The 27967-nt window shown below is 43.7% G+C and overlaps 1 protein-coding gene across 7 annotated transcripts in view; it reads right to left on the bottom strand.

The window, feature by feature from the left end:
- ST3GAL3 (ST3 beta-galactoside alpha-2,3-sialyltransferase 3) overlaps window positions 1–27967 on the bottom strand; it is a 175177-nt gene that overhangs the window by 20247 nt on the left and 126963 nt on the right. For all 7 annotated transcript variants that reach the window (XM_036388060.2, XM_036388061.2, XM_036388058.2 and 4 more), the window contains 2 exons: window positions 24983–25169; window positions 5889–6035 (listed from right to left, as the gene is read on the bottom strand). In XM_036388060.2, the coding sequence (XP_036243953.1) occupies window positions 5889–6035; window positions 24983–25169 (334 nt within the window). The remainder of the gene's footprint in view (window positions 1–5888; window positions 6036–24982; window positions 25170–27967) is intronic.

Raw genomic sequence — 27967 nt, 5'->3', positions numbered from 1 at the left:
CTGAGGCAGGAGCCCCTTGGGATGCCTCTCAGCCACACAGAGACTGCCCAGTGCAGGTTAGACCTGGAAAGGTCCAACATGACCACTGCTGCAGATGTGGCCATGATGAGTCTCTGACCTGAACTGGTGCCCAGCAAGCAGTGTGAGCTGGGAATGGCAAAGCCCAGAAATCACTGGCAGCCTTCTCTGCTTGTCAATTCTCTGCCACAAGTCTTGAGCTTGGCCTTGCAAGCTGTGTGCCAATGGTTTCTGGGGACCAGAAATGCCTTTAGCAGTACAGACATAGGACAGGCTCTCCTGACTGCTCCTACACTGTTCTGTGCTGCAAGCAGGAAGAAAAAGGCTTCACCTCAAGACATGGATGTTTCATCTTCCATTCTGCCCCCTGAAGAGGCTTTAAAGACTGACTTCTACTCACATAAGGAAAGAAGTCAGTCAGCAGAAATGAACACTGGAACTCCTCTGGACTCTGTTGAGGCTGACCATTACCTCGTGGGCTTGTGCTGAAGATCCAGTGCTGGTGACTGAACTAGGGCTGGAACTGCTCTTTGCCTGGTGCATGTGAAAAGCTCTTGCTGCTTTTCATTCCATGCCTGGGTCATTCCTGTGTCACTGCCTGCTGGACTGGAAGGAAATGACTGCTGTAAATCTGTTTTTAGAAATATTTGACTCCCTTAATATGTTAAATGAATTCCAGTTATTTATGGGATTTTACTTAGTTCACGGTATTATTGGATTGTTCAGACTATTCCAATTGTTACCTTTTTCAATAAAAGGGTAAGTGTTACTGAAGAATAAACTCCCTACAAACAATAATACACCTGGATATTTAAATTGGTTTGACTACTATACTAAATGATTTGAGGAAAAAATCCAAAAATTTGCTTACCTGGGAAAAATTCTTACCTTAGTTTTATCAGTTACAAACCTGATCACCTAATAGCATTGAAGTTTTCAAAACAAAAGAAATCCAGAACAAAACTATAATAGTCATCTCAACATACATGAACTATCACTTTTGTTTCTTTATGTTTTTATCAGAGCAAATCCAAACCTACCCTTTGTTTCCTTTAGCTGAAAAGCTGGAAATATGGCATAGAAAGCAATTTGGTGTCATTCATTGTGAGCAAGCAAATGCCTGCATTCTGTGGAGTGGTTCCTGTCACAGGAGCTTACAATGCACACTGCTGCTCCTAGAGCTACCTCCACCCATGCCCAGAAACAGCTGCAATAGTGGGCTTCAAAAAACACAGCAGAGCATCTCAGTGCCCTTCCTTCAGCTTCCCTGGCTGGGAGTGGGACAGAGCCTGCAGGACTGGCTGTCTGCAGCTGAGCACAGGGAAGGGCCAGCAGCTGGTGGCTGGAGACAGGACAGCCCAGCAGGCTCCCTTCTGCCACTTCCCTGCTGAGTTCCTCAACACCCAAGCCCAGTCCAAGTATTTTTGACCACGTCTAACCTGATGCACAAGCTCTGATTCACCATTTGCCATAGAGCAGATTCCTGTGCAGTGCAGGGAGTATTTCTAAAGGATGTAAGGACTTAACAGAATGCAAACTTTACTACATGACTTTACTACACTCAACCTGCTCTGTGATAAGCACATACACACTCCATGCTAAATGGGAGTTCATGGTCTACTCTTCACTGAGAAGCAAACTCCCTTCAGTTCCTTGGCATCTCTCACGAGCAGAAGGAGGTGGCTGGGCTTGTACCAAGAAGAAGCTGCTATGGAGCATTTACCTGCTCCCAGCACCAGTTTGTGTGAGCATCCTACCCTTCCCCAGCAGCTCATGGACTGGTCCCACTGCAGTGGCAATGGGTGGAACAGCCCAGCCCACAAAGCAGACGTGCTGCCTTGCAACCCCAAAGCTTTACAGTGACACTAAGTCTCTACATTTGACTGACTGCACCTGCAGTGGCCCTTACCTGTCCCTCCACCTGCCTTAGAAGATGCCAGCAGGGTGCAAAAAAGAGAGAGCCACATGACTGGAAAGGACTAAGTGGAAGATTGTTCTGCTCCTGCCATCCCCACCTCTCTTCTACTCCACAAAGACCCAACAGGTTCCAAGACACAGCCTTCACAAAGCCACAGTCCAGTAAGAACAGCCCAGGAGACAAAGTTTGCAGACACCTGGGCAACTCATGAGAGAAAAGGTCATGATGATGAGACAAGGGAGCTGAAAAGTGCCTAAGGAGCAAAGGATTCCTGCTGGCACCTCCAGAAAGGAGGCCTGCCCACAGGAAAAACCATCTAAGAGTCTGCCTACAGGAAAAACCATCTAAGAGCTATGAGAAGCTGTGGCCAGGACGTGCTAACACTGCAGCATCAGAGGTTAATCCCTGAGATGTCAGCAGCCTGCAGAGGTGCTAATCCATGGCTGGGTGCCTGAATCAGCCTGGTAACACCTCCTGCACATGGCTCCTCCTTCACCAGCTTAGTGCTGAGGCTGGGTGAAGTCCAAAGAAGGATGCTTTATTTTTTTAGTTTATAGATTCAAACATTTCCAGTACATGAACAAACAAAAGGCTTACAGAGTTGGGTTAAATCATAAGCAGGTTCATGGATGCACAGCACCAGCACAGAGAGAGAAACAAATACTGCAGTCTGCACTGGAGTCCTCAGAATTCTGATAATTTGTGTCACCTGAAGTGTTCTCCTTTCTGCCTCACACCAGGCTCAGGGCTCCCAGAGGAGCCAGAAACACACTGCTCCCATGGCTCTGAGGGCTGCTGGCTGGACAGGACAATTCACTACACAGCCAAAGGCACCACAGCAGTGACCACCCCTAGGTGACACCTCTGAGTGATGCTCATGCTTGTCCCCCAGTAAACTGCCTGCAGTGTAAAGGAGTGCTATTGCAAGCTTGAACCACCAGCTGCAATACCAGTGATGTCTGGTTTCAAGCCCCAAAGATCTGTACAAACAGAATTTCCACCTGAACAAAAATCACATTTGGCTAGTGAGAAAGCCAACCCCGCACCCACATCTTAACAGAATTCTTTATTCAGAGAGAGGATCTTTACTAGATTTTTTTTTTTGGTGCTAAACCATCTTCAGGTTTAATTAACAATTATTTTCCCCCAGATATTGCTAGGAGCCCAAAGTTTGTTCTTTATGATCAGCTTATCCCACGACAGAGAATTCTACATACAGTATGGAACAGCTCTCCTACTCTTAAGACTTCGGTAGGACTGAAGAAAACTTCTAAAAAGCTTTACCAGTCCCAGAGAGAAGTCACTATTCATTGTGGGTGTGAGTTTTGCTCCTTGCTGAGGCTTTCGGCTACCACTGCCATGAGTGCAATCAAAATGCACATCTGAGTTGTACCCCATTACTATACTCCAGGATCATCTGGCCCAAATTATATTATCAAAGCAGAGGATGTTACTACATTCACCCTTTATTGAATCCTGGGAAAAACGCTTTGAGATCAGCCCCAAACTATTTTACTAGCTCTGCTCAACCTTGCTGGAAAAGCCACCAAATTACAAAGTTAATTGGCAGCACATTGTTACCATATGTGGTGTGCAAGAGAAGCACTGAAGTTTATTTAGGCATCAGAACCAAAGGAGAGTGGAATATTACTGCTCTTTATGAGGATTTTGTGTTGGCCTTGATTACGAAGGCATCCCCAGCTTGATTGTGCAGTGTGTAGCCTGCCCAGCACAGCACAGCACAGCACAGGACAGGACAGGACAGGACAGGACAGCACAGCACAGCACAGCCCAGCCCAGCCCAGCACACTGCAGCATGGGGGCACCCATCTGCCTCCAGCCCATCTCCCAGGAGAAACTCTGCATACACTGCTTGCTGTGCTTCTGCTTCCTAGTCCTCAGCATTTTCCTTTTCCATGTTCATATGCTTCTCTCTTGAGTAAAGTTTTCCAGGCTATCTCTCAGTGCTAAAGCACAACCCCAAACCCATCCAGCCGTGCAGCTGCTGGGTCACACAGATGTGGAACACTACTCCTTGCTGCCCCCCTTGTCTGGCTGGATCACTCACAAATCTTCAGTGAGAGCTGGATTCTTGGTCTACAGGCTCTGATTTCCACTCCTCTCATTTAAAATCTGAGCAAAACATGTAGCAAATTTGTATAACCAGGGCCTTACTCAGACTCTTCCCTCTTTACCCTGACAGCAATAGCTCCTGTTGGAGCCTTTGCACTTAGAAAGCTCTAAACCTTGCGGTGGTGCAGCAGAATTCACTAAAGTGTGAAGCCCCAGCAGTTCCATGACAGCAGTCCATAGCTGATGTTTGCAGTAAAATTGTAGCCACGGGCCAGAAACTCTCTCCCTATTTTTAATTCTGTTTTAAGTCCCCTGGCAGAACCCCTGTACCAGGGTCCTTGCACAGACCGCCCAGGCTACACTGACATCTCAGCCCCACACAGGCACCTGCAGAGCTCCTGTTGTCCCATCTGGAGGAATAAACTACAATTCACACAGTCTACTAGGGGTCACAGGCAAACACTGCTTGCCTTAAAGAACCATAAACTATTCCTAAATGCTCAAATAGACTTTTGTGAAGTGAAACATCAGGTTTCAATTAAGATGCCTTCATTTCCCAATCTGATGTGTGTTAAACAACCTATCAAAACCTCATAAACTTCAGTTCACAGCATTCTCATTTCCGGATTCTCTCTTCTCCTTCCAGTTTAAGCAATAACTTGTGTATTAAAATAACGTGTTTAAAAAGAAAAATAAATGGGGGGAAAAATAAAGTATGATGATTTTTGTCCTTTATTGGGACACCACTCCTGATTTTCTGGAAGACACATCAAGACCACATTGTTCTAAGGGTAAGTTCTGGAGAATGCAGAGAGATGAAGTAAGTTAATTCCTAGCTGACTGGAATATTTGCAATAAGATACCTTCAGTGCACAGAACAAAAATCCAGAGTTCCCAGAATCCCATGACAGCTTCTGTACACAGCAGTGCATTTTTCAAAAGGGCCATTCCATGTGGCTGAGTCTGTCTGCATATCTTGCATTTTGCATTTCGAGAAGGAAATGTCTTATTGTGAGGCATCCACCCATCTGACTTGCACAAAACAAAAGTCTCTAATATTCCAGAAGTCTTCATGATATAATTATTTGAGCATGGCAAATGAGGCACTATTCTGTCTAGTCCAAATCCCTGCTGAGACACAGAAAATCTCCTGCACTGACAGCAGTGGAAGGACAATGCCAGGGGTAGACCAAGCAGACCTTGTCCAGCAAAAGTGCTTCTCTCTGGATTTGTCAGCTGTGCTAATGTGCCCAAAAATGTCACGTGTGGTCTCTATCAACAACTATATCACATGTGTACATGAGCAATACCCAAGTAATACTTACTCTAATGGTTGATATATTACGTAGAGCAAATATAAATAGGTTCTGAGGACAGTGTTGCAATGTGAGATAATCCAGAAAATCCAAGTCACCACCTACTCCAACACTAACACTCCAAAAAGCTGCACTGGGGGTGAGAGGTACAAGAATGAGCATTAAGGAATCTTGTTAATAAATATGAGCTAAAACTGTGGTTTGCATTGTTTTCTTTTGTGAGCTTTTACATATAAAACTTGTTGGGATAAGACCAGAATTTCTTACCAAAGGTGTCATAAAGCAAACCTTTACCCTCTTCTACTATCAGCTGGGGATGCAACTTCACAGTGGCTTTCAAGGCACTGCTAAAGTGTTGATGATCCCCCAAAATCCTTGGATCAGGAAGGTTCTTGCCTGGATCTGAAGGAGTCTGAGAGCTGTGACTGTAACAGAGCCAAAGTCCCTCCCTTTCAATGTCCAACAATGGAAACCCAAAGGAAAAATAAGAACAGTGTAAGCCTCCTGTGCTGCTTGGTCTCACATCCTTCTGTGAGGTTTTGCTCCCTTTGCTTTGTACCTACCCCTCTGCCCATCAGGCCGTTGTTGAAAGGCAGTCCAATGAAGCTGAACGCTGCCTCCTGGATGAAGTAGGGATTCAGGATACGGATCTCATGAGGCTCCCTTGGGACACGGGTTGCCACTGACTTCCAAAAGCCATCAGAGGCACTCTGGTAACAAAAACAGAAACAAAAACAAAAAGGAAAAAGATTAGGCAACAAACAGAATTATATACAAAATACAGCAGATTTCTATTATTTTATTAAGAAGTATATTATAATGCACTTCTGCAGCAGTTTCCATTGTCTCTGCTCACTGCCACAGGCCACTAGTATGACATTGTAGGGCATGTGTGTCTCATGGAGAGGTGGCAGCATGGACTGATGCAGTTGAGCCAGTCTGGATAGTAACTGAGGGAGACAGACATGCCAGGTCTTCCCACTCTATCCTATATTTGTCCTTCCCTGTTAGGTTTTATGTGAATTAAGCTGTAAGTTTATAGAGTTATCATCTTGTCTTGTGAACAGTCATGAATGTTCACAGTACAAGGGAGGAGACAACTAAGTATGTCTATTATTTTTACCCAATTCAAGTTTTCACTCTGCACACATGGAAGAACAGTGGCCTTGATGTGTGCTGCACTCCTAGACAGCCTTGCCTGGGGAGGGGCTGGTGCCACTCTGCCACATGGCTTCCCATCCTTGCTCACTGATGGCTTTGCATCATTGCTTGCCATCACTGACACCTTTCCAGGTGTCAGCAGGCACAGCACAGAGTGCCCCCAAAATAACCAGAGGCTCTGTGCTCACAGGACTTAAGGAGCAATTGCATTCCAATGTTTCACTTCTGTTTGGGTTAATTCAGAGCAAGGCACAGGGAGGATGGAAGGAATATTAATCTGCTGACCAGCTTCTTGGGCAGGATAACCGGACTAAACACCTTCTTCTTGAAGCATTGAGCCATCTTCCCTGAGATCTCCATGAGAAGAAACAGACACTATACTACATAAAAAGGACACACTCTGGAATTCATTATACACACCAGTTTTGGGTTGCTTGCAGCTTAGCAGTGACTTTACAGCTGCTCTCAAGGCACTGATGAAAATGTTGATTATCCACTACAAAATCCTCAGGAGCTTCCTCTGCCCAGTAGTGATCACCCCTGTAATTACAGACTGGAATTCTGCCTCAGCCAATGCCTGCTACATTTCACACACTCCCTGTCCTTGCTCAGCTCCTGTGAACTCTCACACCACATGTTGCTAAACACCTTACAGAATGTTTTTTATGGAACAATCCCATGGATATCTTTAGCTGCTGAATTTCATACCCTGAAACTGAAACTTTGGCAGATGGCTCGTGCTACAAAAGGCATTAACAGAGCAAACCTGAGGAGGGTGTACACTGTCACCCAAACCGACACTCCAGGAAAGCAAAATCCCATTGCTATCTGTCCCCCCTCAAAACTGTTCAAACACAATACATTTTGACAACCAGGGCAAGCATCCCATGGGTTTAAGTTCACATTTCATCAATGGCCAAGTGCCCTTGGGACCCTAAATGGAAAAAATTCTAAATTATCACTCACATTCTTTCATCATAGTAGAATTAGAAAGAATGCCTGGTGTCAAAGTAGTCTAACACTTTCCATTATAATAGGACATTTTCAGTCACTGAGTGATCCCAGCATTTAAAAAAAAACAGAAAAAAAAACTTTACAAATATTAATAAAGTATAACATCCATTTGACCAAGGGATTTGAGGGATTTGGTATGCCAGCTGGGTTTTGCCTCCTTGTTAAAATTCATTAAAAATTGGATAAATATTAAACCTTTGGAATTTCCTAAGGGCACACGTAAAGTAGAGGCCTTTCCAGGAAAGGAGGGGGAAAAATAAAAAGGGGTCACAGGCTCCACTTGCATTAAGCATGCTCTAGGTCTCACAAAAATGAAGATGATAAAAAAAATTGTGAACAGCTACTCATTCAGTGAAACCATCTTATCATGGGTTTAAGCAGGCACTCCCTGGAAAAAGAGAGTGTGACCTTGAAACTAAAATAAATTTATAAGTTCATTTACGATTTCACATACACCTCTAAATATGATATTGCCCAAATTCTGTGAACAATTCAAGCCAAAGGTCTGCAAGCTATTTAAAGTGGACAGAAGACGCCTTTTGTTTGGACATACACTCCATAGGGGATTCTACATAAGTTCTTGGATTTAAGTAGGTTTTATATGGCTTTTACATTACACATAAAACATTAAATAGAAAAGAAAAAGAAGAAAAGTTATAAACATTTGAGAATTTTATTCCTTGCTGCTGCTGGAACTGAAATAACCAGACATAGCACTGCTGTCCATCTTCCCAGCATTGTGCGAACCACAAGGACCACACCTGGGCTCCTCTCAGCTAGTTCAATGCCAGTGCAAAATAAATGGGGATGCCTATCCCTAGCTGGAAATACAGCCAGTCTGCTTTACTCCCTTCTATTTAGCTGTTTCTTCTGTTGTTCTTCATGACTATTTCCCTAAGCATTTCCTTCAGCTATCACACTGCTCTGAAGTTGCTCTGGCTCTCCCTCCTGTCTCATTTCTGTTTGCTCTGTAACTTCACTGTAACTTCACTGGGCAGTTCCCCTGAGATTAGTTTTGAGGGACACCTGGGGGAGTCTTTCATTTTGGTGCATTTTCCCGCTGTAATTTCTAAAACAATTATAGGGAGGAACACGGAGTCTCAGCAGGCAGCTCTCACTTCCACCTATAGAGCAGGCACAGCCCCGCGCAGCGCTAAAGAACAAAAACTGCTTTCCTGGCTTATAATGACTGAAACCCCAGCCTTGTGGTTTGGCTCTGCAGCCCCGTGGCCCTGAGCTCCCTTCTCAGCGCTGTGGTTTTGCTGTGCAGCGTGTCCCGGGCAGGCTGCGGGGCGCAGCACCAGCCCTGAGAGCCCGGGGCTGCTCCCGACACAGCCCCGGCAGCGCAGCCCCTGCGGAGGCTCCGCCGCTGCCCGCCTCGGGTGGATGCATGTTCAGCCTGATTGCACCCAGATGTTCACAGAGGCTTCCAAAGCAATCACTTCCCGTCGGGGAACGCTGTCCCTTTTTCTGGCTGGGAGGAGAGCCGAGGAGCAGCAGGCATTAGGAGGGAGGGCACGCTTTTCCTGCCAGATTCGGCAGCTCAGACTCGCGGTTGGAGGTTGGGGGCATCCTCTGTTGCCTGCTGCAGTGGCTAAACCTGCAGTGCTTAAGGGTGGGCTTGTCACAATGAAATAACTCCTGTCCTGATCAGCACAATGATAAACAGTCAGAAAATGAGTCTGAAAACTGCTTAGGTGATGTTCCTGCAGCGCCTCATCGCCTCCTGGTACCGAGGTGGAAACCAGAAGGTCCAGGCTGGAAACTACGTATCCTTGTGTTAAGCTCCCGCTGTTATTACTCATTGGTATTACTGTGCACCCGGAGTACCAGGCACGGATCAGTCCCAAAGGCTGCCAAAAGAAGCTTACACTATACAAGCATAAAGAAACAAGCATCACAAACAGGCAGACAGGAGAACAGGACTGAAGAACAAGCCTATGAGGGCCACGGCATTTTTAAGCAATCTTGGAATGTTATCCAAATTGTATAATTGCAAAGGACATCACTAAAGTCTTTAGAGGAAAGTATTTTAAAAGTACAAAAGAATTTAGATAGGCCAGGGCTTTCAAGCCAGTCAGTCTCTTGTACAGTTCTCACCCAGCAAGAGAGGCAGAAAGAGACACCACCCTCTATAGACACCACTCCGGGAATAAACTGGTACAGACATAACAGACCAAAGATTGGAGATTAGGAGGAAGGGATAAAAAGTGGCAGGGCTCACCAAATAGCTCCAGGGACAAGACAATCCAGCTGCAATCCCTCATTCTGTCCATTTGCAGAATACTGAAGGCTAATAGGCACAGCCAGTTGTAAGCTATTTTTTGTCTCCATTCAGTTTTCCATCTCCTGTTCTCAGATTTACCAAGGCAAATCACAACATTCTCTAAAATAAGATATGGAAACTCAGAGTCTTAGCCAAGAAGCACCTCAGTGGAAAATACAAACCGCTAGAAGAAGGCTGAGTCTCCCACAATAACAACATTTCTAATATAATGAACAAAAAGAGAGGTAATGCCATTGTATCCAGATGATACAGATGCTGCCTCTGTGACTCTCCTGGATTTATGAGCACAATAGCTCACTGATGATTCTAGCTCTGCTGGAAAAGGGGACAGGAGGATTGCAAAGGTCACCTACATGCAACATGAAGTCTGGGTAGGCAATACTTTGCTGCAGAACAACCAAATGAAGAGACTGGAGAGGGAGTCTTTGGTAAACAGAGATTACTGCTCTCTTGAACTCTGCCAACACCAGAAATGGAGAGGAAGAAGGACATGAGGCAAAAAAAAGTCAAGAGATGATGCACTAGTCATAAGACCTCACGGTGCCTGTGAGCACATTGTTAATTGGAATCTCTGCCCCCACCGAGGCTGGAATGTGGTTTATTCTCTACCAGTCATCCACAAGCTCTCACTGTCACACAAACAAGGTACAGCAAAACCACCGCAATCCATCTGCAGAGGCTTTTGAAAGGTTTCTGCTCAGGCATGACTGGATTAGATGTGGAAGGTGTGTTTCCACTAGAAAATAACCATCTTATCAGCCAGTGCTGCATTTCTCAGCGGTCAAGTAGACACAGAGGCCTAGAAAATGCTCTTCTGCAAGTGGTAATATAAATGAAGTTGCATCATTTGCACTGATTATCAAAGCAACAAGGAATTTTTAGCAACAAGAACAGAGGTGCTGAGAGGCTGCAGTCTGGGTTAATGGTCAATTGCCAGACCCACTAGCCCATACTTCAAGCATATTTACCCAACTTTCTCAAAGCTATGGAGAACCCCTCACCATTCTCTCTCTGCACATGGCTCTGACGGCCAGCATTCATTCTGAATGAACCTATCTTCAGTTTCTAGAGCCTAGAAATGCTCTGGAGACTAGTTCCACTCTTATCTCTCCCACTGAAAAGCTCTTACTCTGCCTGAAGTAGGAGCTTTGCTCAAGCCTCTCCCTCATCTTCTCTTGGTTCTGCTGTCAAAAGTGATGCAGCTCTCAGACTACCCAATAACACGATACTTCTAATTTTTTACCGGTTTTGTTTCTTCTCCCAAGGCATCCTCCCCCTGACCAAGTCTAAAATCAACAGGCTGTAATTTACCAGGTCATTCCCCTGTCAGTATGCTCCATCTGCCAACTGCCTCACAGCACCTAAAAGAACTCCTGGCCGGTTATAAAGGCCACAGATTTAGTTTTTAATAATGTTGTTACTAACAGAGACAAAAGCACCTCAAAACATGGCACTACTAGAGCTTTTTTTTTCTTTTTAAAGCAACAGCATTTTCTTTGTTGATAGAGCTGAACTAATAGCTCACTACATTGGCTAGAGATAAGTTTCTTTAAGCTGGATAACCAAGTCAAAAACCACAAGGGAAACTTACTTATTCCAAGCAGCAGCTGCAAACTTTAAACACTGTGCCAGACATGTAACTTACACAGCACCCTGGCTACACATGAAACTGGAAGCTGTCCCGTGCACAGATACTGGCTCAGAAAGCAGCAACTCCAGTGGTGACAAAATCCACCTGGGACATGAGGGTGGCACTGCTGTGTCACACACCAGTTTGCTGTAACTCAGCAATGTGCTCGTTCCCATGGATGTCAGGAAGTTTCTGCCCTGTTTACCTGCAAACATATATTGTGAATAAGCAGACAAGCATATTCAAACAGGCCTACTGAATTTCCAGCTTCATTTGACCTACATAACTGAGTAGCCACAGCTAACCCAAATACAGACACGTGGGCCTCCTGTGTGGCTGGTCTAATACCAACTGCTGTCTTCTGATTCACAGGATTAAACAGCACAAGGCCAAGACCAGCTCTAAGGAGTCAGGAGAGCAAAGCTATTTTTATGACATGTTGTAAATGAAAAGGAATTCCTCTTAAAAAAAAGTATTCTCATGGTTTTATCCACGTAACTGAGGGCAAAATGTGGTTCACAGTTGTAAGATAACAAAATGCCACCAAAAAAGAGATTGTCCTGTGAAGAAAATGGAACATGTCAGAGGAGCTGCAGAAAAACTGAAGATTTTTCTGATGAATGCTGTTTCAGGAGTTGAAGCATAAGAGATGGCTCACATACGGTGTGTCAGCAGACATGTCCTTGTACAAACAGGGTGATGGATAGACTGTCCCACGGACTCCTTTGTTCAAAATGCAACCTGGATTTTGAGGCAAAATTTGAAGAAATATTCCTGTTCTGAGATGTCTTAGGAAACGTGCAAGTTTTTAGTGAAAGGAATGGATTTAGATAACTTGTGTTTGCTTTGTGGTTTTTTTGTCTGTGAATAATTATCCTTCAATGAAAAAATATCTAAAGTAGTAGAGTTTCAGAAAAATCCTGAAGAAGAATAGGCCCTATATCATCATTATATACATTATACAGGGTGTTTTATTCCCATAAGGGACCACCTCCTTTACTTTGTTACTATTTTTATGACATAGTTTATTAAATGTCATACTCATATAACATTAAAAGAATACCAGAGCTGAAATGGTCAGATCCATTTGTTAGTAATTTCTGAAGTAGGACTGTCTTGCAATTTCAGCTCTGGATTGCTGTTGAGAACACTGACTTTTCAACCTTTCCACAAGATTTTTCTTATATCACCATGTATCTAAGGGTTTTACAAACCATGCTTTCACATTTAGAGCATCTCTGCAATACTTTGTGTGTTTAACATCTCCTCAAGAGGAACCCTCAGTGTCTGTAACCAGGAGACCAATCTTCCTCCTCACATTTCCTCTCTGCTATCCACGTGTTCTGCAGCTCCTACAACTACTCATACAAGGCTGAATGCCTTACATTACAGAAATTAGTCCAAATCTCAGTCTTCCCTCTCCACTAGATAGACAGCTGGGCTCTAAGCAAGCCAGGATATAATTAAGCAATTAAGGATAACATCTGCACAGGAGAACTGAATTAACATTGAAAATGCAATGTTATTTTTTGCTTTTTTTAACTTCTGGCAGCTTGATTTCTATAATCATACAGCACTTTAAAAAGTCTTAAAGTGACAGTGTTTTAGGAATTTCCTGCCAGTTATAAACCCTTCCTTTCTCTGCTGTCCTCATCACTTCTACTCTTGCCATGTCCCAGACCAGGCTACTGCTCCTTCCCATTGCCTACATGGCAGGGAGGAGGAAAAGGGGTTCCTGAGACCCCAGGAGATATTTCCTGCTCCCTGGTCTGCTGCCCTTGCCCCAGACTCTTTGTGGAGAAGTGACTGATGAGAAAACCCTACTTGGTTCTCACATCCCTGGAGATATTGCATCCCAGCTAACTGTGGGAGGACACCTGACAGGCAGGACAGGGGACCCACAGTAGGACTAAGAGCATCTAACAGCCCCCATGGAACACCAGACTGAGCCCTGGAATTTCACAGAACAGCAGCAGCCACACCAGGCTGAAGAACTGGACAACCTCTGCAAAATAGGGTGGGAGACTTTTTTTTTTTTTAAACAGGGATACAATTGTACATTTTCAGTAGCCTCAACTTAAGGCAGCTGAGTAATTTCAGCTGAAATTTCTGGCTGCGCCAAATATGTACAACAGAAAGGATCAGCTCAAAGATGCCAGTGTAAAAATGATAAAAATGATAAAGCATTTTCCCCATCACTTATAACAGAAAATATGAGGTGATCCAAACTATGATCCCAACTACAAGCTCAGCTACCTGCTCCACTTACAACCATATGCCTGCTCAGAAGAAAAAAATTGAAAAAACATTTTAAAAAGCTGTCTTTGCAGGCTTGGGTGACAAAGCACAAGGGCATCCCAGGACATCCATCAGCAAGGTCTTTTTTGGGGAGCTGAACTGGTTCACGAGTTTGAATACAAACAGCAACTCATTAAACAACATATATTTAGACTAAATTCTTGGCACATTACAACAAAAAAAGCTAAAGGATCACCACAGGAAGAATTATGGCCTAAAAGCCCTCATTGCTTTCTGAAGTTATCTCAAAGGGAGACTCCAGGGAAATTTTTACATTGTTTTTACAGCAAGAATACACAGAAAATCTGTCTTCTCCTATTTTGGCATCTTTGCTGAAATGAGAAGCCAAGTCATTTGTATATTCACTGAGTGTTCATATAGAATATATACAAATTATTCAGTGTCCTCTAAGAGGAGAAGGCAGAAAGGTCAAAATAACAAGAAACTGGGAAGATGCCAGGAAGCTGCTGCCCTACTTTGTTTTATAGACTTGCATTAATAATTAGTGTTTTACAGAAGAAGAGTTTTTAAGTAAGATTATTTAATATTCTTAAAAGATTAGCATTTAAATAAACCGTAATCCAAACAGAACATTTACATTTAAAGAGTTTTTTTCCAAATTGCAGAAGTGCTGATCACTTGGGCCAGGCTCTGTATTTTCTGTCCTTGTCAGTTGTGGGCAAAGTTCATATAATCAAAAATGGTCAGAATACAAGAGATGGCCAAGATCAGAGAAACTTCCAAGTAGACCTACCAAGCTCTTGTGCACCCAACAATTTGGCCATTTTCCTCCAATTTTATGCCTCTGACTAAATAAACAAATAAAAATTAAGACACTAACAGTTTTACAAACCTGTCTTAATTAAGAAGAGAAGAAACATCCTCAGACACATGGCATAAAATCACAACTGCAAGAATAGAAATACTACCAAAAAAAAGTCAGGTCTTTCCTGAATCCCTCTTGCTTACTGCCTTCACATGGCTTGGTCTATTTTCACTTCTGTTGTCAGCACAAGTGTTTTCATTAAATAGCTGTGAGTCTTGAGGCAGGGATTCACACACAGGAGCATCTTCTCTCCTGCAGAAAGAACTGCCATTCCTCTTGGGTAGAACCAGAAGCACTACACACAGCTGGAGCACAGGGGGAGAGATAAATTTAGGAAGATAAAAGCACACGGGGAGTTCAGCTACCTCTGTTTATTATAGCAGACTGAAGATAAAGGTCAACCCCCTGTCCTGGAGCCCTTGGTGCTTCGAGGCAGAGAAAATGTTACAAATTGCTCAGACAGCTCTAACTATGCAAGTAATCCATGGAGCCTGCCAAGGAACACATATGTTTCAGGCATAAATCGTCCAATCTATTCCTTTCTGAATTAACATCTGTCATCATGACACCATTCAAAATGACTGAAGACTGGATCATATTAACAACCACACATCTTGGATAAATATTTACTGTTCAGACTTTCTCCCCCCTCCTCACTTTAAATAAAAAATGCAGATAGCAAAATTCCTGGAGCTGTGAAAGGGGAGTCTCTTTTCAGCCACTGACAGAAAGCATGTGATTTTATTTACAAAATCAAATCAGTGTTTTCCCCTTCCACTGTGAGTCTTCATACCCCACACTGGTGAACTTACAGCATCCTGTGGTGTTGCAATGCTCTCCAAAGAGCTCTTCTGGGGAATTCTGTTATGCTGGAGGTTGCTCACCTCAGAGACACCACAAAGCCTTCTCCCTCTGGATGCAGAAACAGATCTAGCTAATTGTGTCCCAAGAAGAGAAAAATTTGCTGTGACCTTTGCCGACAACTGGATAAAGCAAATAACTTACTTCCATGACAAGCTGTCAGGTGTATTACTGGCTTGCTACCCTGCTCCCCATAGTCAATAAATGGGTCATAGAAAGTGAGGACAGGGGGTCCCAGAGTCACAGAACAGGAGGGTGGGAAGGCAACATGAGTGCAGCCCTGTCCTTTGTACTCCCAGCACACAGAATTTCCCAGATTAAGTCTGCATTACAGTAAAAAGATGTCAGCAGTCAGTGCTCCCTTCTGCAAGTATGTCATCTGACAATTGTAGGGACAGATTTCTAGGAAATTATGTGTGTTAAGACTGATTTTATCTAGTTGAGCTTCTAGCCACCACATTCTGCTATTTATTCTCAGCATGGCTTGAGAGGCTGAGAGAAACCCTGCTGAAATCCTTCTGGATATTCTGCATAGCAGGGAGCAGTGCTCCTCCTTCAGCAACTTCTCCTTCCAGTCCTTTACTCTCACACTGTTTGAGTGGACCAAGATATCCAGTCCTGATTTCAAGACATCAAGAGCAAATTTATCAAGCCTGTAGGGCAGATGTAGCAAAAATACTTATACTGATATAAATGTGCTGCCTTTTTTGGTCGTTTGCCTAGCTTCAGATACACTTCTTTCTACAAAATTAAAAACTCTTGTGAGAAAAAATGTTCCCTCTAGGTAGAGAGAGAGACTACAAGTAAATCCTCCCAAAATCTCATGCATAAGCTAAATAAACTGAACTCCGTAACTAAATAAATTGAACTCAAATCTCTCAGCCTAAGGGAGGCTTTGCAGACTTCAAATGATTCCTGTAGTCCTTTACTGAAGTGTTAACACAGAACATCTTCATTCTACTAGCAGCTGCACGAATGGCCAACACCCTCTGGGTGACGTCTCAGTTTCACTGCTGGCACTGTCCTGGCACTTCTCCCATGTGCTGGATTTGCTGCATGGAGCAACATCTGCTGCACATGTGGGCCATGCAATACCCTCATGGGCTGCACTGGGGGTTGAACTAACTATGGCTGGGGGTGACAGACACACACCCTGCTGCTGGAGAGGCCAGGTGGAAGTGAGGCCATGCAAGCATCTGACACAATGTGGTGCAAAAGAGAGCACAACACAAATCCACAGGCAATCAGGCAACTTTGTTAGCTCTGCTGTTTATGGAATTGTGTGTGTTTCATTAAGATCACCATCAGATTTGGAATTTCTTTCTTTACATTGGCTCAGCTATTCCAATCAAGGTAGGCAACCTGAGTCTACAGGCACTAGGACCTTGAAATGCACCCACGGGGATTTGCATAATACTGGTGTCTGAATATTGCCAGAGCCTGCCAAACAGAGTGACTGCAACATGAGCACCCTCCTGGTGCCTTTTCAAGACATCTGCACTTGCTCTTCAGCTGGCCCTCACACGGACTTTTCAAGATGTGGAAAAACTGCAACTCTAAATTGCCCATCTTTTTTGACTTTGGTTGAGAAGGAAGGAGTGATCAAATATCTAGGAGAGAGCAGCAGCTGTCAGTTGTAGACATCAGAAGAGATTAGATGGTGACAATATTAGGAAGAAATTGTCTCAGGCTAAATCAGGATGTGTAGGCAATCCCAGAAAGGATGTCCTACTAGGGCAATGATACAGTCTTTTCAGGGGTAAATCTTGTTTGGGTCTCTTGATTTAGGAATGATGTACAGGAATAGAAACTAAAGAAATAAAAATCTGACTGGAGCTCTCTGGTTTTCACGTTACAGCTGGGATTACTGAGCCAGAAATGAAGATGATGCTGTCTTGGCAGATGTGGGATAAAGGTTCTTTAAGGATTGCTGATGCCTAGCATGGCTAAGTGCTTCTCCTTCATTAATAAAAGTATAGGGCAAGGATGACTTTTGTTAGGTAACAGTAAGCAAAGCAAGGGACAAAAAAAAAAAAGGACAAAACCCATGCATAGTGTGGCAAAGACTAGAAGGGCAGACACACCAACAATTTGCATTTTAATTTTAAAGAGAAACTGTCTAAAAATTGAGTCATCAATGATGTCATTCCTACAAGTATAGACACTTTGCAAACTTTTGACACCTGGATTTTTTTAATCCAGGAAATAGTGTGGTCATGGCTATTTTTTAATTTCTTCATCTGCCCCATGAGCTTAAGTGAATGGCTACAGACTTGTAGATATTAATGGCCACCCAGTCCAGGTGGACAAGTTTTATTGTTTTATTGGACACATTGGCACCTGGCAACATTGAATGCTCAGAAGGCACATTGCAAAGGCACCAGAGCAGCCCCTGCCACCAGCTGATGCTTGACAGTGCACTTACAGACACACTGTGCATGCCTGGCTAGGAGCAGCTCTCAGCTATGCAGTGACCTGCCTAATCTCATCACGCTGTTGCAGGCAGGTATGTATGAAGGGCAAGCTCCAGCCTGCACTTCCCATACCAACAACCTTCCTTTGGGAATCTGGCCAGGAAGTCTCCCCCAAGGCCCACGTTGCAAACTGGGTCATTTGCCTACTGAGGTTGCTGTATGGTCCTCACCACGGTGCTACCTGAAAGCTTGTTAAAATCACAAAATACACAACTAAACTTTTCTCCCTGTCTTGGTCAACAGGGACAACGTTTTATATAGCACATCTACATATTTTCCAGCCTCTCTTCTAACCATGACTAGAAAAAACTGGCTTACCTTCTCTCATAGGGCACCAGTGTTGATACTTCTCCTTAAATCTTCTGGAAATTGCTCTGATCTCCTAGGCCAGTCACAGAAAGGATTTTCTTTTTCATAAGCAAGTCCTCCATGGTTCTCTTGGGCCATTCCCACTCATGCCTCCAATGGTGAAACAGCTCCTGACCATGGCAGCACAACCCCCCAGGCAGTATGGACTGGCCTTCTACAGAGCCAGAGAGATCAAAACCTTAAAACCCAAACAATGATGTCAAAACAATCATACCAAAAAGACAAGGTAACTTCCAGCTACTCTCTGGCAAAGGAATATGGAATATTCTCCACAGAATGCATCACAGAGACTCTCCTACCTCACCTTCTCAGTCAGAGATTTGGGAGAAGCCAGAAAAGTTTGCCTCATGTTTTCACTTTCTTACAAAGCATTTTCTGTGCTTCAACATTTAGTCATGGCTCAGTCACCTTGACTGAGAAGCTGAATGATCCTGATGATGTGGTAGGGTATTCCCTGCTACAATTCCTCCTATAATTCCCCCACACTCTGGGAGTAGAAATGGTTTTTAAACCATGTGCTAGGACCACAGGACACCCACTAATGAAAAGGCTTTCTTGCCTCTTCCTCACTGCAAGCCTCATCATGTCCCTTGAGCAGCCTGGCTGCCTTACTCACCGGCCATGCCTTCCTTAATTACACTTCTGAAGGGATTATTTATAAATAGCTATTTAGGTGAAAACTCAAATTTGTGAAAGAAATTAAACAACCCTTAGGCTGACTTCTCAATTCAAAAGCTTTTCTTGTTTATGATGGAGCAGCTTCTGTTCCCTTCCAGCTGAGTCCAAGGAGAGCAGGAGGACACAAGGCAATGCCCACCCTGGCACATCTCTAAGCAGAGGGGCTGAAGCTGTGTTTCAGCACAGGATGAGGCACCACAAACCTGTAACCAGGCTTTGCATTCACAATGCATTAAGAAAACTTGCAGTGGGTTTACAGCTCCACCAAAGCAGAATGCTGTCCCAAGACTCATCCCACATGTCTTTCTCACAATCCATGAAAACCTTAAAGACCCACTGTACACAAGACATTTAAAACAACAAGCCCCTTGGAGGAGAAAAGGGAAACAAAATATTTGCAATTCAAAAGCAAACTCTGGAGTGAATCTGCCAGTAGCAGTGGCCACTCAATTTGTCACCAAAGGCAATGGACAGCATTGGAAAAAGCAGAATTTCCTTCCCTAATGCAGACCCAGAGAAACCACCTGCTCAAGTTCCAAACAAGCTGAAAATACAGGCATGTGAATGAAGCTTTCCCTGGGATGGGACAGCAACAACAGATTCACAGCCTCACTGCTTTCCTGAAGATGACAGGAGGAGCATGATGGCTCCTCAGGTTTGTTTCAGGATGTAAACCAGCCCACAGGTAAGGCTATTTCATAATCTGAGGAATCCACAGTGAACTACAGGGCTGTGACATTCACAGGCTGCCCTAGCAAACATGCAGCATGACAAGGCCATTAACTGATGGAAGAAGAGGAGTTCTAAACAAAGCTCAGCAGACAGCACAAGTGCTGGCAGCAGTCTGGCCTTGGCTGCAGCACAGCAACACTCACTGATTCTGCAGGAAGGCATCATAACACACATTCTACAACTAGGAGTGTGTTGTTGCGTTAATACAATAATGTAGTTCCCCAATAAATAGTTAAATAAAGCCTTCCCCAGTGCCCCATCCATAAGGTCTCTGAAGCAGCAGTCACAGCTGTGACACAGGAGCAGGGGTCTCTGTCATGGCTGCTGCTGGAGGATGATGGCTGTTGGGCACCACTGCTGTGTGCCAGTTGTCAGAGACATGTCCCTGCAAGGGACAGACAGCCCAGCCTGGCCTCCCTCACAGGCAGGTGCTCACTTGCTCCTGTGACTTTCACTATCAAAGGGAACTTCTAGGTGCCACAGGCACTTTCTGCACAAGTGACTCCTCCTGGCAAAGGCTGCAGTGATTCCCACTGGAATCATCCACAGGCTCATTAACACATGAGCAGGAAGCCTGTGAGCTGCCAATTTCTAGTGGCACCTTTGCCCTCACTTGGGAGCTTTATTGCCATGTGCCAGATGTTCAGGGATGTGAGCAAGCCAGACAGCTCCCTCTAATTGACTAATGACAGCCAAGAAACCACCCTGGAACTGGCTTCAGTACCAGGCTGAGATGGCTGCTTTGCATATCTGGAGCTTGTAAAATCCTGTTTGTTTCAGGAAGCATCTACTCTCATGCAACAGAGAAACTTTCAGCTTTTGACCATTATTTTAAGAAGCAATATATAACCAAGCCTCTATCCCTCTGCAATTCCTCTGGTACTTTGTGTATTCAGAAAGAGTTTCTGTCACTGAAAGACCCAGGCAGATGCAGGAGAGTACAAGCACTGGGAAGCAGTGGGGTGGGTTACAATATATGTAGATTATGTCTCTTGGCAAAAATAACAGTCCAGGAGAAAGTTTAACTGTTCTGAGTGACTGTCCATGAGTAATCCCCCTCTGGTGATGCAGTGGCAGCAGTTGTTTCATCAGCAAAGGGATGCCTGGAAGTGTCACAGGCCTCTTACAGAAGTGATTCCAAGTCAGCACAGCCAGACCAGTTACTACAGAGGCACGAACAGCTCACATCTGTAACCCTTCTGCAACAGCCATGAGTTCATGGAACTGCAGGCTCTGGGACTCCAACCCACTTCCTTTCCACTTGGACACTGACTTATTAGGTCAGCATGGTGCAATACTCCCCTCTGCTAACCATGCCACCTTTCTCCATCCCACACTACTTCTAGCTGCAACCAGTGCGATGATTTTTCTCTTTTAGTTATTCCAATGCTTGTCAAATGACTGAAATCAGGTTACCAGTGTTTAAGTCACTTGGATTCACTCATCCTTCCTCTTCTTAAAGGCAGGTCTACCTTCTCTGGTGATACACTATGCTCTATCTTCCTACAAGACTTCAATCTGGAGTGCCAGCTCAGCCAGAACTCTGCGATGGAGACTACATTTGTTTTGCTGTTGACAGTGAACATTTAGCCAAACCTATCCTTTTCTAGGTTAATGTTTTCTCTCAAGTTAATGTTTTCTCTCAAGTTTTTACTTGCTTCCAGATTTTTCTGGTTTAGTGTGAAATAAAAAGCCGTTGAGCTTTTACATTTCTTTATGTTCAAATTCCACTGCTCCTCCTTCTGGACACAGTGTCTCCCAGGGCACTAAGGCACCAAACAAATATCAGGGAGGCTGTTGCACCAGACTGTATGTAACACATAAAATCCCCTGCCTCACTATTCTGCTAATGCTTCTGCATCACATTAATTCTTTTTCCTTATAACATCTGAAAATCCTCCTCTCTACACAGCACTTATCCCTTTCTCAGTATGCAAGTGCTGCCAAAAGACCAACACAACACAGAGCAAATCCCTCTCAGCTGCAGGGAGAATAAGCTGATCTGACCACTGACCCAGCAATAAGTAGCCACTCGCCTTTCATTGACTCTTTCTCCAATCAGCTCTCTTTGATTTCACTTACTCAAGAGAGGACTAAGCAAGGATCCCAGTACCTGGTCAAGCAAGTCCAAGCTGCTCCAGGTGCCTGAAGGAATTCAGAAGGTCTCATTACCCACCTGTGACTGTACCATGGACAGATGCAGTTGCCACCAACAGTCACAGACAAAGGAAACATCAGAGGACAGAGATCAGCCCATTTTTTCGAGGAATGCGTCAACTTCCACAGCAGTTCTGTTCTTTAGCAGAATGCTTCCATTTTCCTTTTCTCCATCCTGAGGCCAGAGTCCTGACTGTAACCACTGATTTGCAGTGTGTCTGCACGAAGTCTTGCAGATGCACATGTCAGATAAGGAATGAGCAGTAGTGGCATACAGAGCTCTCAGGTCATGCAAGTGCCTCTACATAAACCCAGGAAAGGAAGAAACTCCCCTTTCTCTGGAAAATCAGCTGAGAGAGAAACAAACCCTTGACACACAGAGAGCATTTGTCATTTTGAACCTACCACACACTGATGAAAATACCAACACTCACTACCAGAACAAACAGACGCCTACGTGCTATTCCCATAGCACTGCTCATCCTCCATTGGGTCATTCCTGTCTAAGAGACAGCACTTTCTGCATTGGTTTCCTCCAGAAAATGCAGCTGTGTGAGCCACCTGCTTGCAGCTAAAGCCAGTGACAGCAAGATCTCAGCCTCAAGTAGAGAGAAATCAGATGAGAGCCCAAGAGAGCACAAGACAGATGTTTTCCAGCCACCTGGGCTGCATCCTAAAGTACTCGATGAACTGGCACAGAAGTCTCAAGAACTAGCATTCATTCCCTTTGGGGTATCAAAACTCAAAAAAAGGTAGGGGGTCAAAGGATTGAAAAATGGACAGAAGAAGTGCCTAGACTTAATAAGGCAAAAAAGGGAAGAGAGTTGAATTATGATTTCAATTCCCAGAATAGCAGGATTAATTATTTGTAAGCACCTGAAAAAAAAAACCAAAACAACAAAACAGACTGAGTAGCAACCCAGGTGGATTTGTCAAGAGAGAATTATTTTTTAAAAAATTCTTTATACAGACAAAAAAAATCATCTCAGGGGAGAAGTAAGACACGAACTGGAATTCAGTAAAACTTCTGACAGATCACTTTCACAAACATGCCAACAGCATTATTGATGATACAAGCGTGATACAAGTCCAGAAGTGGCCAAAAAACTATCCAGGAGGCTCAGTGGGCTCACTCTAGGAATGGAAGGATGTTAATACTTTGGGGTCTGCCTAGGAACCAACATTGTTTAGTGTTTTCATTATCAACCTGGATGATGAAGTAAAAAGTATGTTTATTAAATTGCAGAGGACATGAATCTGGAAAGAATGGCACGTATGCTGGGAAGTCTGCCAAAGGAACTTGGCAAACTGGAGGAGTGTTCTGGAAGGAAGGATCGGGAGGGACAAGTGCACAGTGCTGCTCTTTGGCACGAGGAGCCAACAGCACAAGCACAGGGTGTGGAGTGGGGGAAGTGGCTGCTCTCCAATTCTTCCTGAGACCTGGAGTCTCCAGGAACCTGACAATCACCTCCAGTTCCATGCCATTGTGGAAAAGGCTACAGAAGCAGTGGATGCATAAAGAATGAGAACCGTGAGGTTAATGAATTATCTGTTTGCTCCTCCTTTTTGCTGCAGTCTGTACATTTTTGGGCACTGCTCTTTAAGAAAAAGATGAATTAACTACAAACATTCAAAAGAGCAACAGGAATTAAGAGATCTGGAAAACATCACCTAAAAGAACTGAAAAAACCTCAGAGTGTTTATTCTGAAGGATAAGGAGTCAATCAGAAGAACACTAAGAGAACTGCAATCACTATCCCCAGTCTAGCAGGTTTAAACAGACTATTTTCTCCACCTTTCCAAGAGCAGGGGATACCACACAAGAATCTACTGATGACAACTTGACTGCAAGCATCAGGCAAAAATTAAATTTGTTTTGAAGTAAACCAACCCATCCTTTGAGCTTCAAGCCAAACACTAGGAGTCCCTGCAACTGCATTTGGGTTGCAGGGCACTGACACTGACAGGGCTTTCCCTTTCCCTGAATGAGGAACAAGAGCCTGACATAAAGCAAAGAAAATTACTTTTGACTCAATTATTCATGTTACGAAAGCCCACTTGTGCTTGCCCAGAGGTTGACAGTTAACTTCATCTGTCTGGTAGCAAGAAAATAATTGCAAGTTGGTGCCAGTGTTAGACAAGAGCAAAGTATGAGCCCTTAAGGCCCTCTGTGTAACAATTGTATACAATGATATTCCCAGACTGTTTCGTTATGTATGTGGTGAGCAGCCAACCTCCTCTCTCTGTCTCTAAACACACAATATAATATGCCATGCCCTGAATGCTAATCCAGTTTTCTTCTTATTTGCTGAAAAGTCATTAAGCAACATTTGAAAACAGATACATATATGTATATATAAAAGATTTGTAAAACAAGAACTATACGCATTATTTATTTGGGATTTCCTGACAGACAAATTATCCACTGAATGAGAAGTCATTGATCATAACCTGATTCTGTTCTGGGTAGGTGAATTAAAGAGAGCAACCCTGACTATTAACAGGTCCATGGTGCTTCAGAAGTGCACTCATGCAAACAATGGGGTAAAATTTTTACATGGGGAAGGCAGTGTATCCACCATTTCAGTGTTTTAAAATGAGACTTGATACTGTTGTTCTGGATGATACTTTAACCAAATACAAATCATGAATCTCAGTAACTGAGCAAAACATAATGGCTTGTGCTATTCAGGAGGTCACATTAAATCTGACTGTAGCCTTTTCAACAATTTGTGCTGCTGCTGTCTCCTTCTCCCCTCCTGTGACATCACATCCTTGTTCCCAAACTCCCATTTCTTCCCTTTCCCATTGCTCTCTTCCTTCCTCTGCTCTTAAATCCTAAGAGTCCATAAAATCCAAGCAAAAGCTGGTCCTTTTAAATACTCTTTAAGGTAACTAAAAATTAATTTAATTGTTCATAGTACACACTAACAATCTTGAATACCAAGCCTCGTTTGCGATGTAACACGGATTACAGAGAGATGTCTTTGTAAAAGATATTTAATTAAAGCTAAAGTCCTTGTAGGTAAAGAAAGTCTTCACTTAAATTCAGCAGGACACAGAGTGGAACTCTCCTCAGACCAAAATGTGGCAGATATGATGGTGATACAATGTCTGCCCATCATTACTATTTAGGTGACCTTCACAGTGTCAGCTGACAGTGTTCTTACCACTTTCTCCTTGTAAACAATGTATTTCAGCCACTTGAAATCCTGCCATTTGAATCCTGCCAGAACAAACAGGGAATCCTTCTCATACTGCTCCATTTTCTGGATTGCACCTTCAGGATATGTGATCCGGAGTGTTGTCTTGCCACCCACATCTTTTTCAAAGCCCTTCACTGGAGCCGAGTTCAGCCTGCAGGGCAACCAGAGAAGAGACACTGTCACAGATTCCCACTTACACTCAGATTCCCACTTGCACTCCTGTGTGTTGGTGACACAGCAATCACTGCTGGGCAGGAGCTCCCTGTAGCAGCTGCTACAGTAGCAAATCTTAATTCTTGCAGATCTTCATCACAAACACTTACGGAGGTTTGTACCAAGCGACGACAGCTTAATTAGAAGTTACATAAATTCTATCATTGAATATAATGCAAACCATTTCTGCATTTCAACTCCTATGATCTAAATAGGATCACAGAAGTTGGAAAAGGAAAGTGAAGAATATTGTCCTTGCACATTTAGAGTAACAAACTAAGCATTAATATTTTAACGGCCCATTGCTCCTTTGATGTGTTGAAAGAGATGATGAAGTTCCTCATCAGTTTAAACAAACTAAAACTGGTCTCATTTTCCAACCCCAGCCCAGAGCTTACACCCTTCACCTGCAGTGAGGCTGCACAGGGAAATAAGCCAACTAACAATTCTCAAAAAAATCCCATAGGATCAATCTCCACCTCTTAATTCCCCAAACTGGTTCATCAGGAGGGTGAGCTGCCTTGCAATGCCAGCACAAAGGAAGAGGTTGGGCTGGGACAAGGCTCAGCACCACTGCAGTCTCATGGGCTCCAAGGAGTTTCTGCAGTGGAAGTGCATCCCACCCTGAAAACACTCAAGCAGTCACACAGCTTTGCCCTTGGGGACGCTGATTTCTAAGGAAATGCTATGTATTTAGCTGTGCTTTTGGTAAAACATTTCTTAGGAACAAGAATGGTTTTTTCCTTGAAAAAGCAAACTGCTTTGGCACGAACAGCCATGATGACTTTCACAACATTAAAGTTTTCAGAATTTCTATTCAAGACTCAAAACCCAAAGCTGAGGAAATTTCACGTAACTTGGCATACAAATCTTGCTGACATCAAACAGCAGCCTCTGACGGCACAGGATTGCCTGCTTGAATTATTGCAGCATTCTTGACTTGGTGTTGTTCAATATACTGCAAATTTTGCCATGTAGGAATGTGGGATTTCTCTTTTTTAGCCTGGCTAAGCATTTTACATTGGAAAACTTTTAGTAGAATAAAAATCTCTATACAATCTGAAGTCATATTCAAAATCTAGAGTAATACATTCTTAGGCATTTTTAGCAAAAATACTTATTTTATCATCAGGAATAAAATATTAAAGGCAAAACAATTTAAGAATCAGCACCACCACAATGAATACAGCAGATGAAGCCTTTCCCATGGTTTTTAAACCCTTTGTAGCCTGACTTTGAGGAACTAGACCTGAGTACAATTCTCCCAGCCAGCCTGATCCCTTGCTTTTTCCTCTGTTGCTGATGGCACATTCACACACCACTCATTTCTTCTGTAGGGAGTATTTAAACTTTAAGGTGTTGTGTCTCTTTGGGGCAGATGACCTTATACAGAGCAAAAGCATGCAGCTCTAAAGGTAACAGAGTACTACCAATATTCTGCAAAGAAAGCAAGTTTTACATATTTTCATCTGTTTTCTTTAGGATGAGGAGGTGTCTGCAGTTGTTTCAAATGTCACTGTGCCACTCTTTGGCAGGGCTTTTCCCATCCACAGCTTCTGGGTTCACTGTTTTGCTGTTTACTTTGTTAATACTCTCAAAACTTGGGACCCCTTCTTTGTATCTAGACAGGAAATAAACCAAACCATTTCCCCAGCTGAAACGAGCTCAGGTGTCCAGCAAAGGGCCAGAGTGGGAGCTGCTGATGGAGCCACAGTGACAGAGCCAGCACCACCAAGGCCCAGGGCAGTGAGGGCAATGGGGCAGGGAAAGTTCAGGCAGCCACAGCACCCAAAGGGGCAGACTCCACAGCCCAAACCCCCTCTCAGGCAGGATGCAATGGTGGTTATAAACACAGCTGAATCTTGGAAAACCTCAGTTAGGATCTCAGGCCTCCTTGTACCGCCCGTGGACAGGCAGCTTTCTCCACAAGAAGTTCCAGAGTGTTTTTCTGTCTGTATTCGCTGATTACATATGGAGACACTAACTCCTAACCCTGCCACCATGAGGATCCTTTCAGATACCACTCAAGTATCACCATCAGGTGAATCCCTATCTGGTTCTAATCAGGAATTTCTGATACACACTTATTTTTGCTCAGTCTGCAATCTATTCTAAGGAGGCATTTCAGAGCACTGACGACTGACTGCTGCAAGAAGTCCTGCCAGGTAAATAGTGTGACAGCTGGGAATAACATCTGCACTGAAATCTGATAATGTCTAGTTAAAGAAAAACAGTAACTCACTCCAAGCTCTTTTAGAACTGACAAAGCTGAATTGGACTATCTTCACTGCAAAGAACAAAATTTCTTGCTGCAATTAGCAATCCTCACATGGTAACACAGGAGGCATCAAAGAACTCCATATACTGCTGGATCACTCCTTTGTCCACAAATGTACCACATTTTTTCATTTAAAATTCACTCCCTAGGTCCCAAATATCATCCTTCAAAGAAGTTCTTCAGTGTATGAAAAAGGATGTTATAATACATGGGACTTCCCCAGCTTCCACAGGAATAAAGCAAGCAGTTAGATACATATCCAAGCACCTGGCTTCATTTAACCTTTACAGTTGACTTCTCTCTCCTTTATCCATCCCACCAACAGCACAGGTGCTTAGCTGCCCTCTTATCCTCCCAGCTTGCAAACTGACATAGATTTACTGATGTGGAGAGAAAAAGTTGAAGTTTTCATTTCGAAATTAAATAGTGGCCTTTCTGATGTAAATCTTAGTGGGTGG

The sequence above is a fragment of the Molothrus ater genome, chromosome 9 (genome assembly GCF_012460135.2).
Source record: "Molothrus ater isolate BHLD 08-10-18 breed brown headed cowbird chromosome 9, BPBGC_Mater_1.1, whole genome shotgun sequence".
NCBI classification, from domain to species: domain Eukaryota; kingdom Metazoa; phylum Chordata; class Aves; order Passeriformes; family Icteridae; genus Molothrus; species Molothrus ater.
This window is presented reverse-complemented; position numbering and strand designations above follow the sequence as displayed.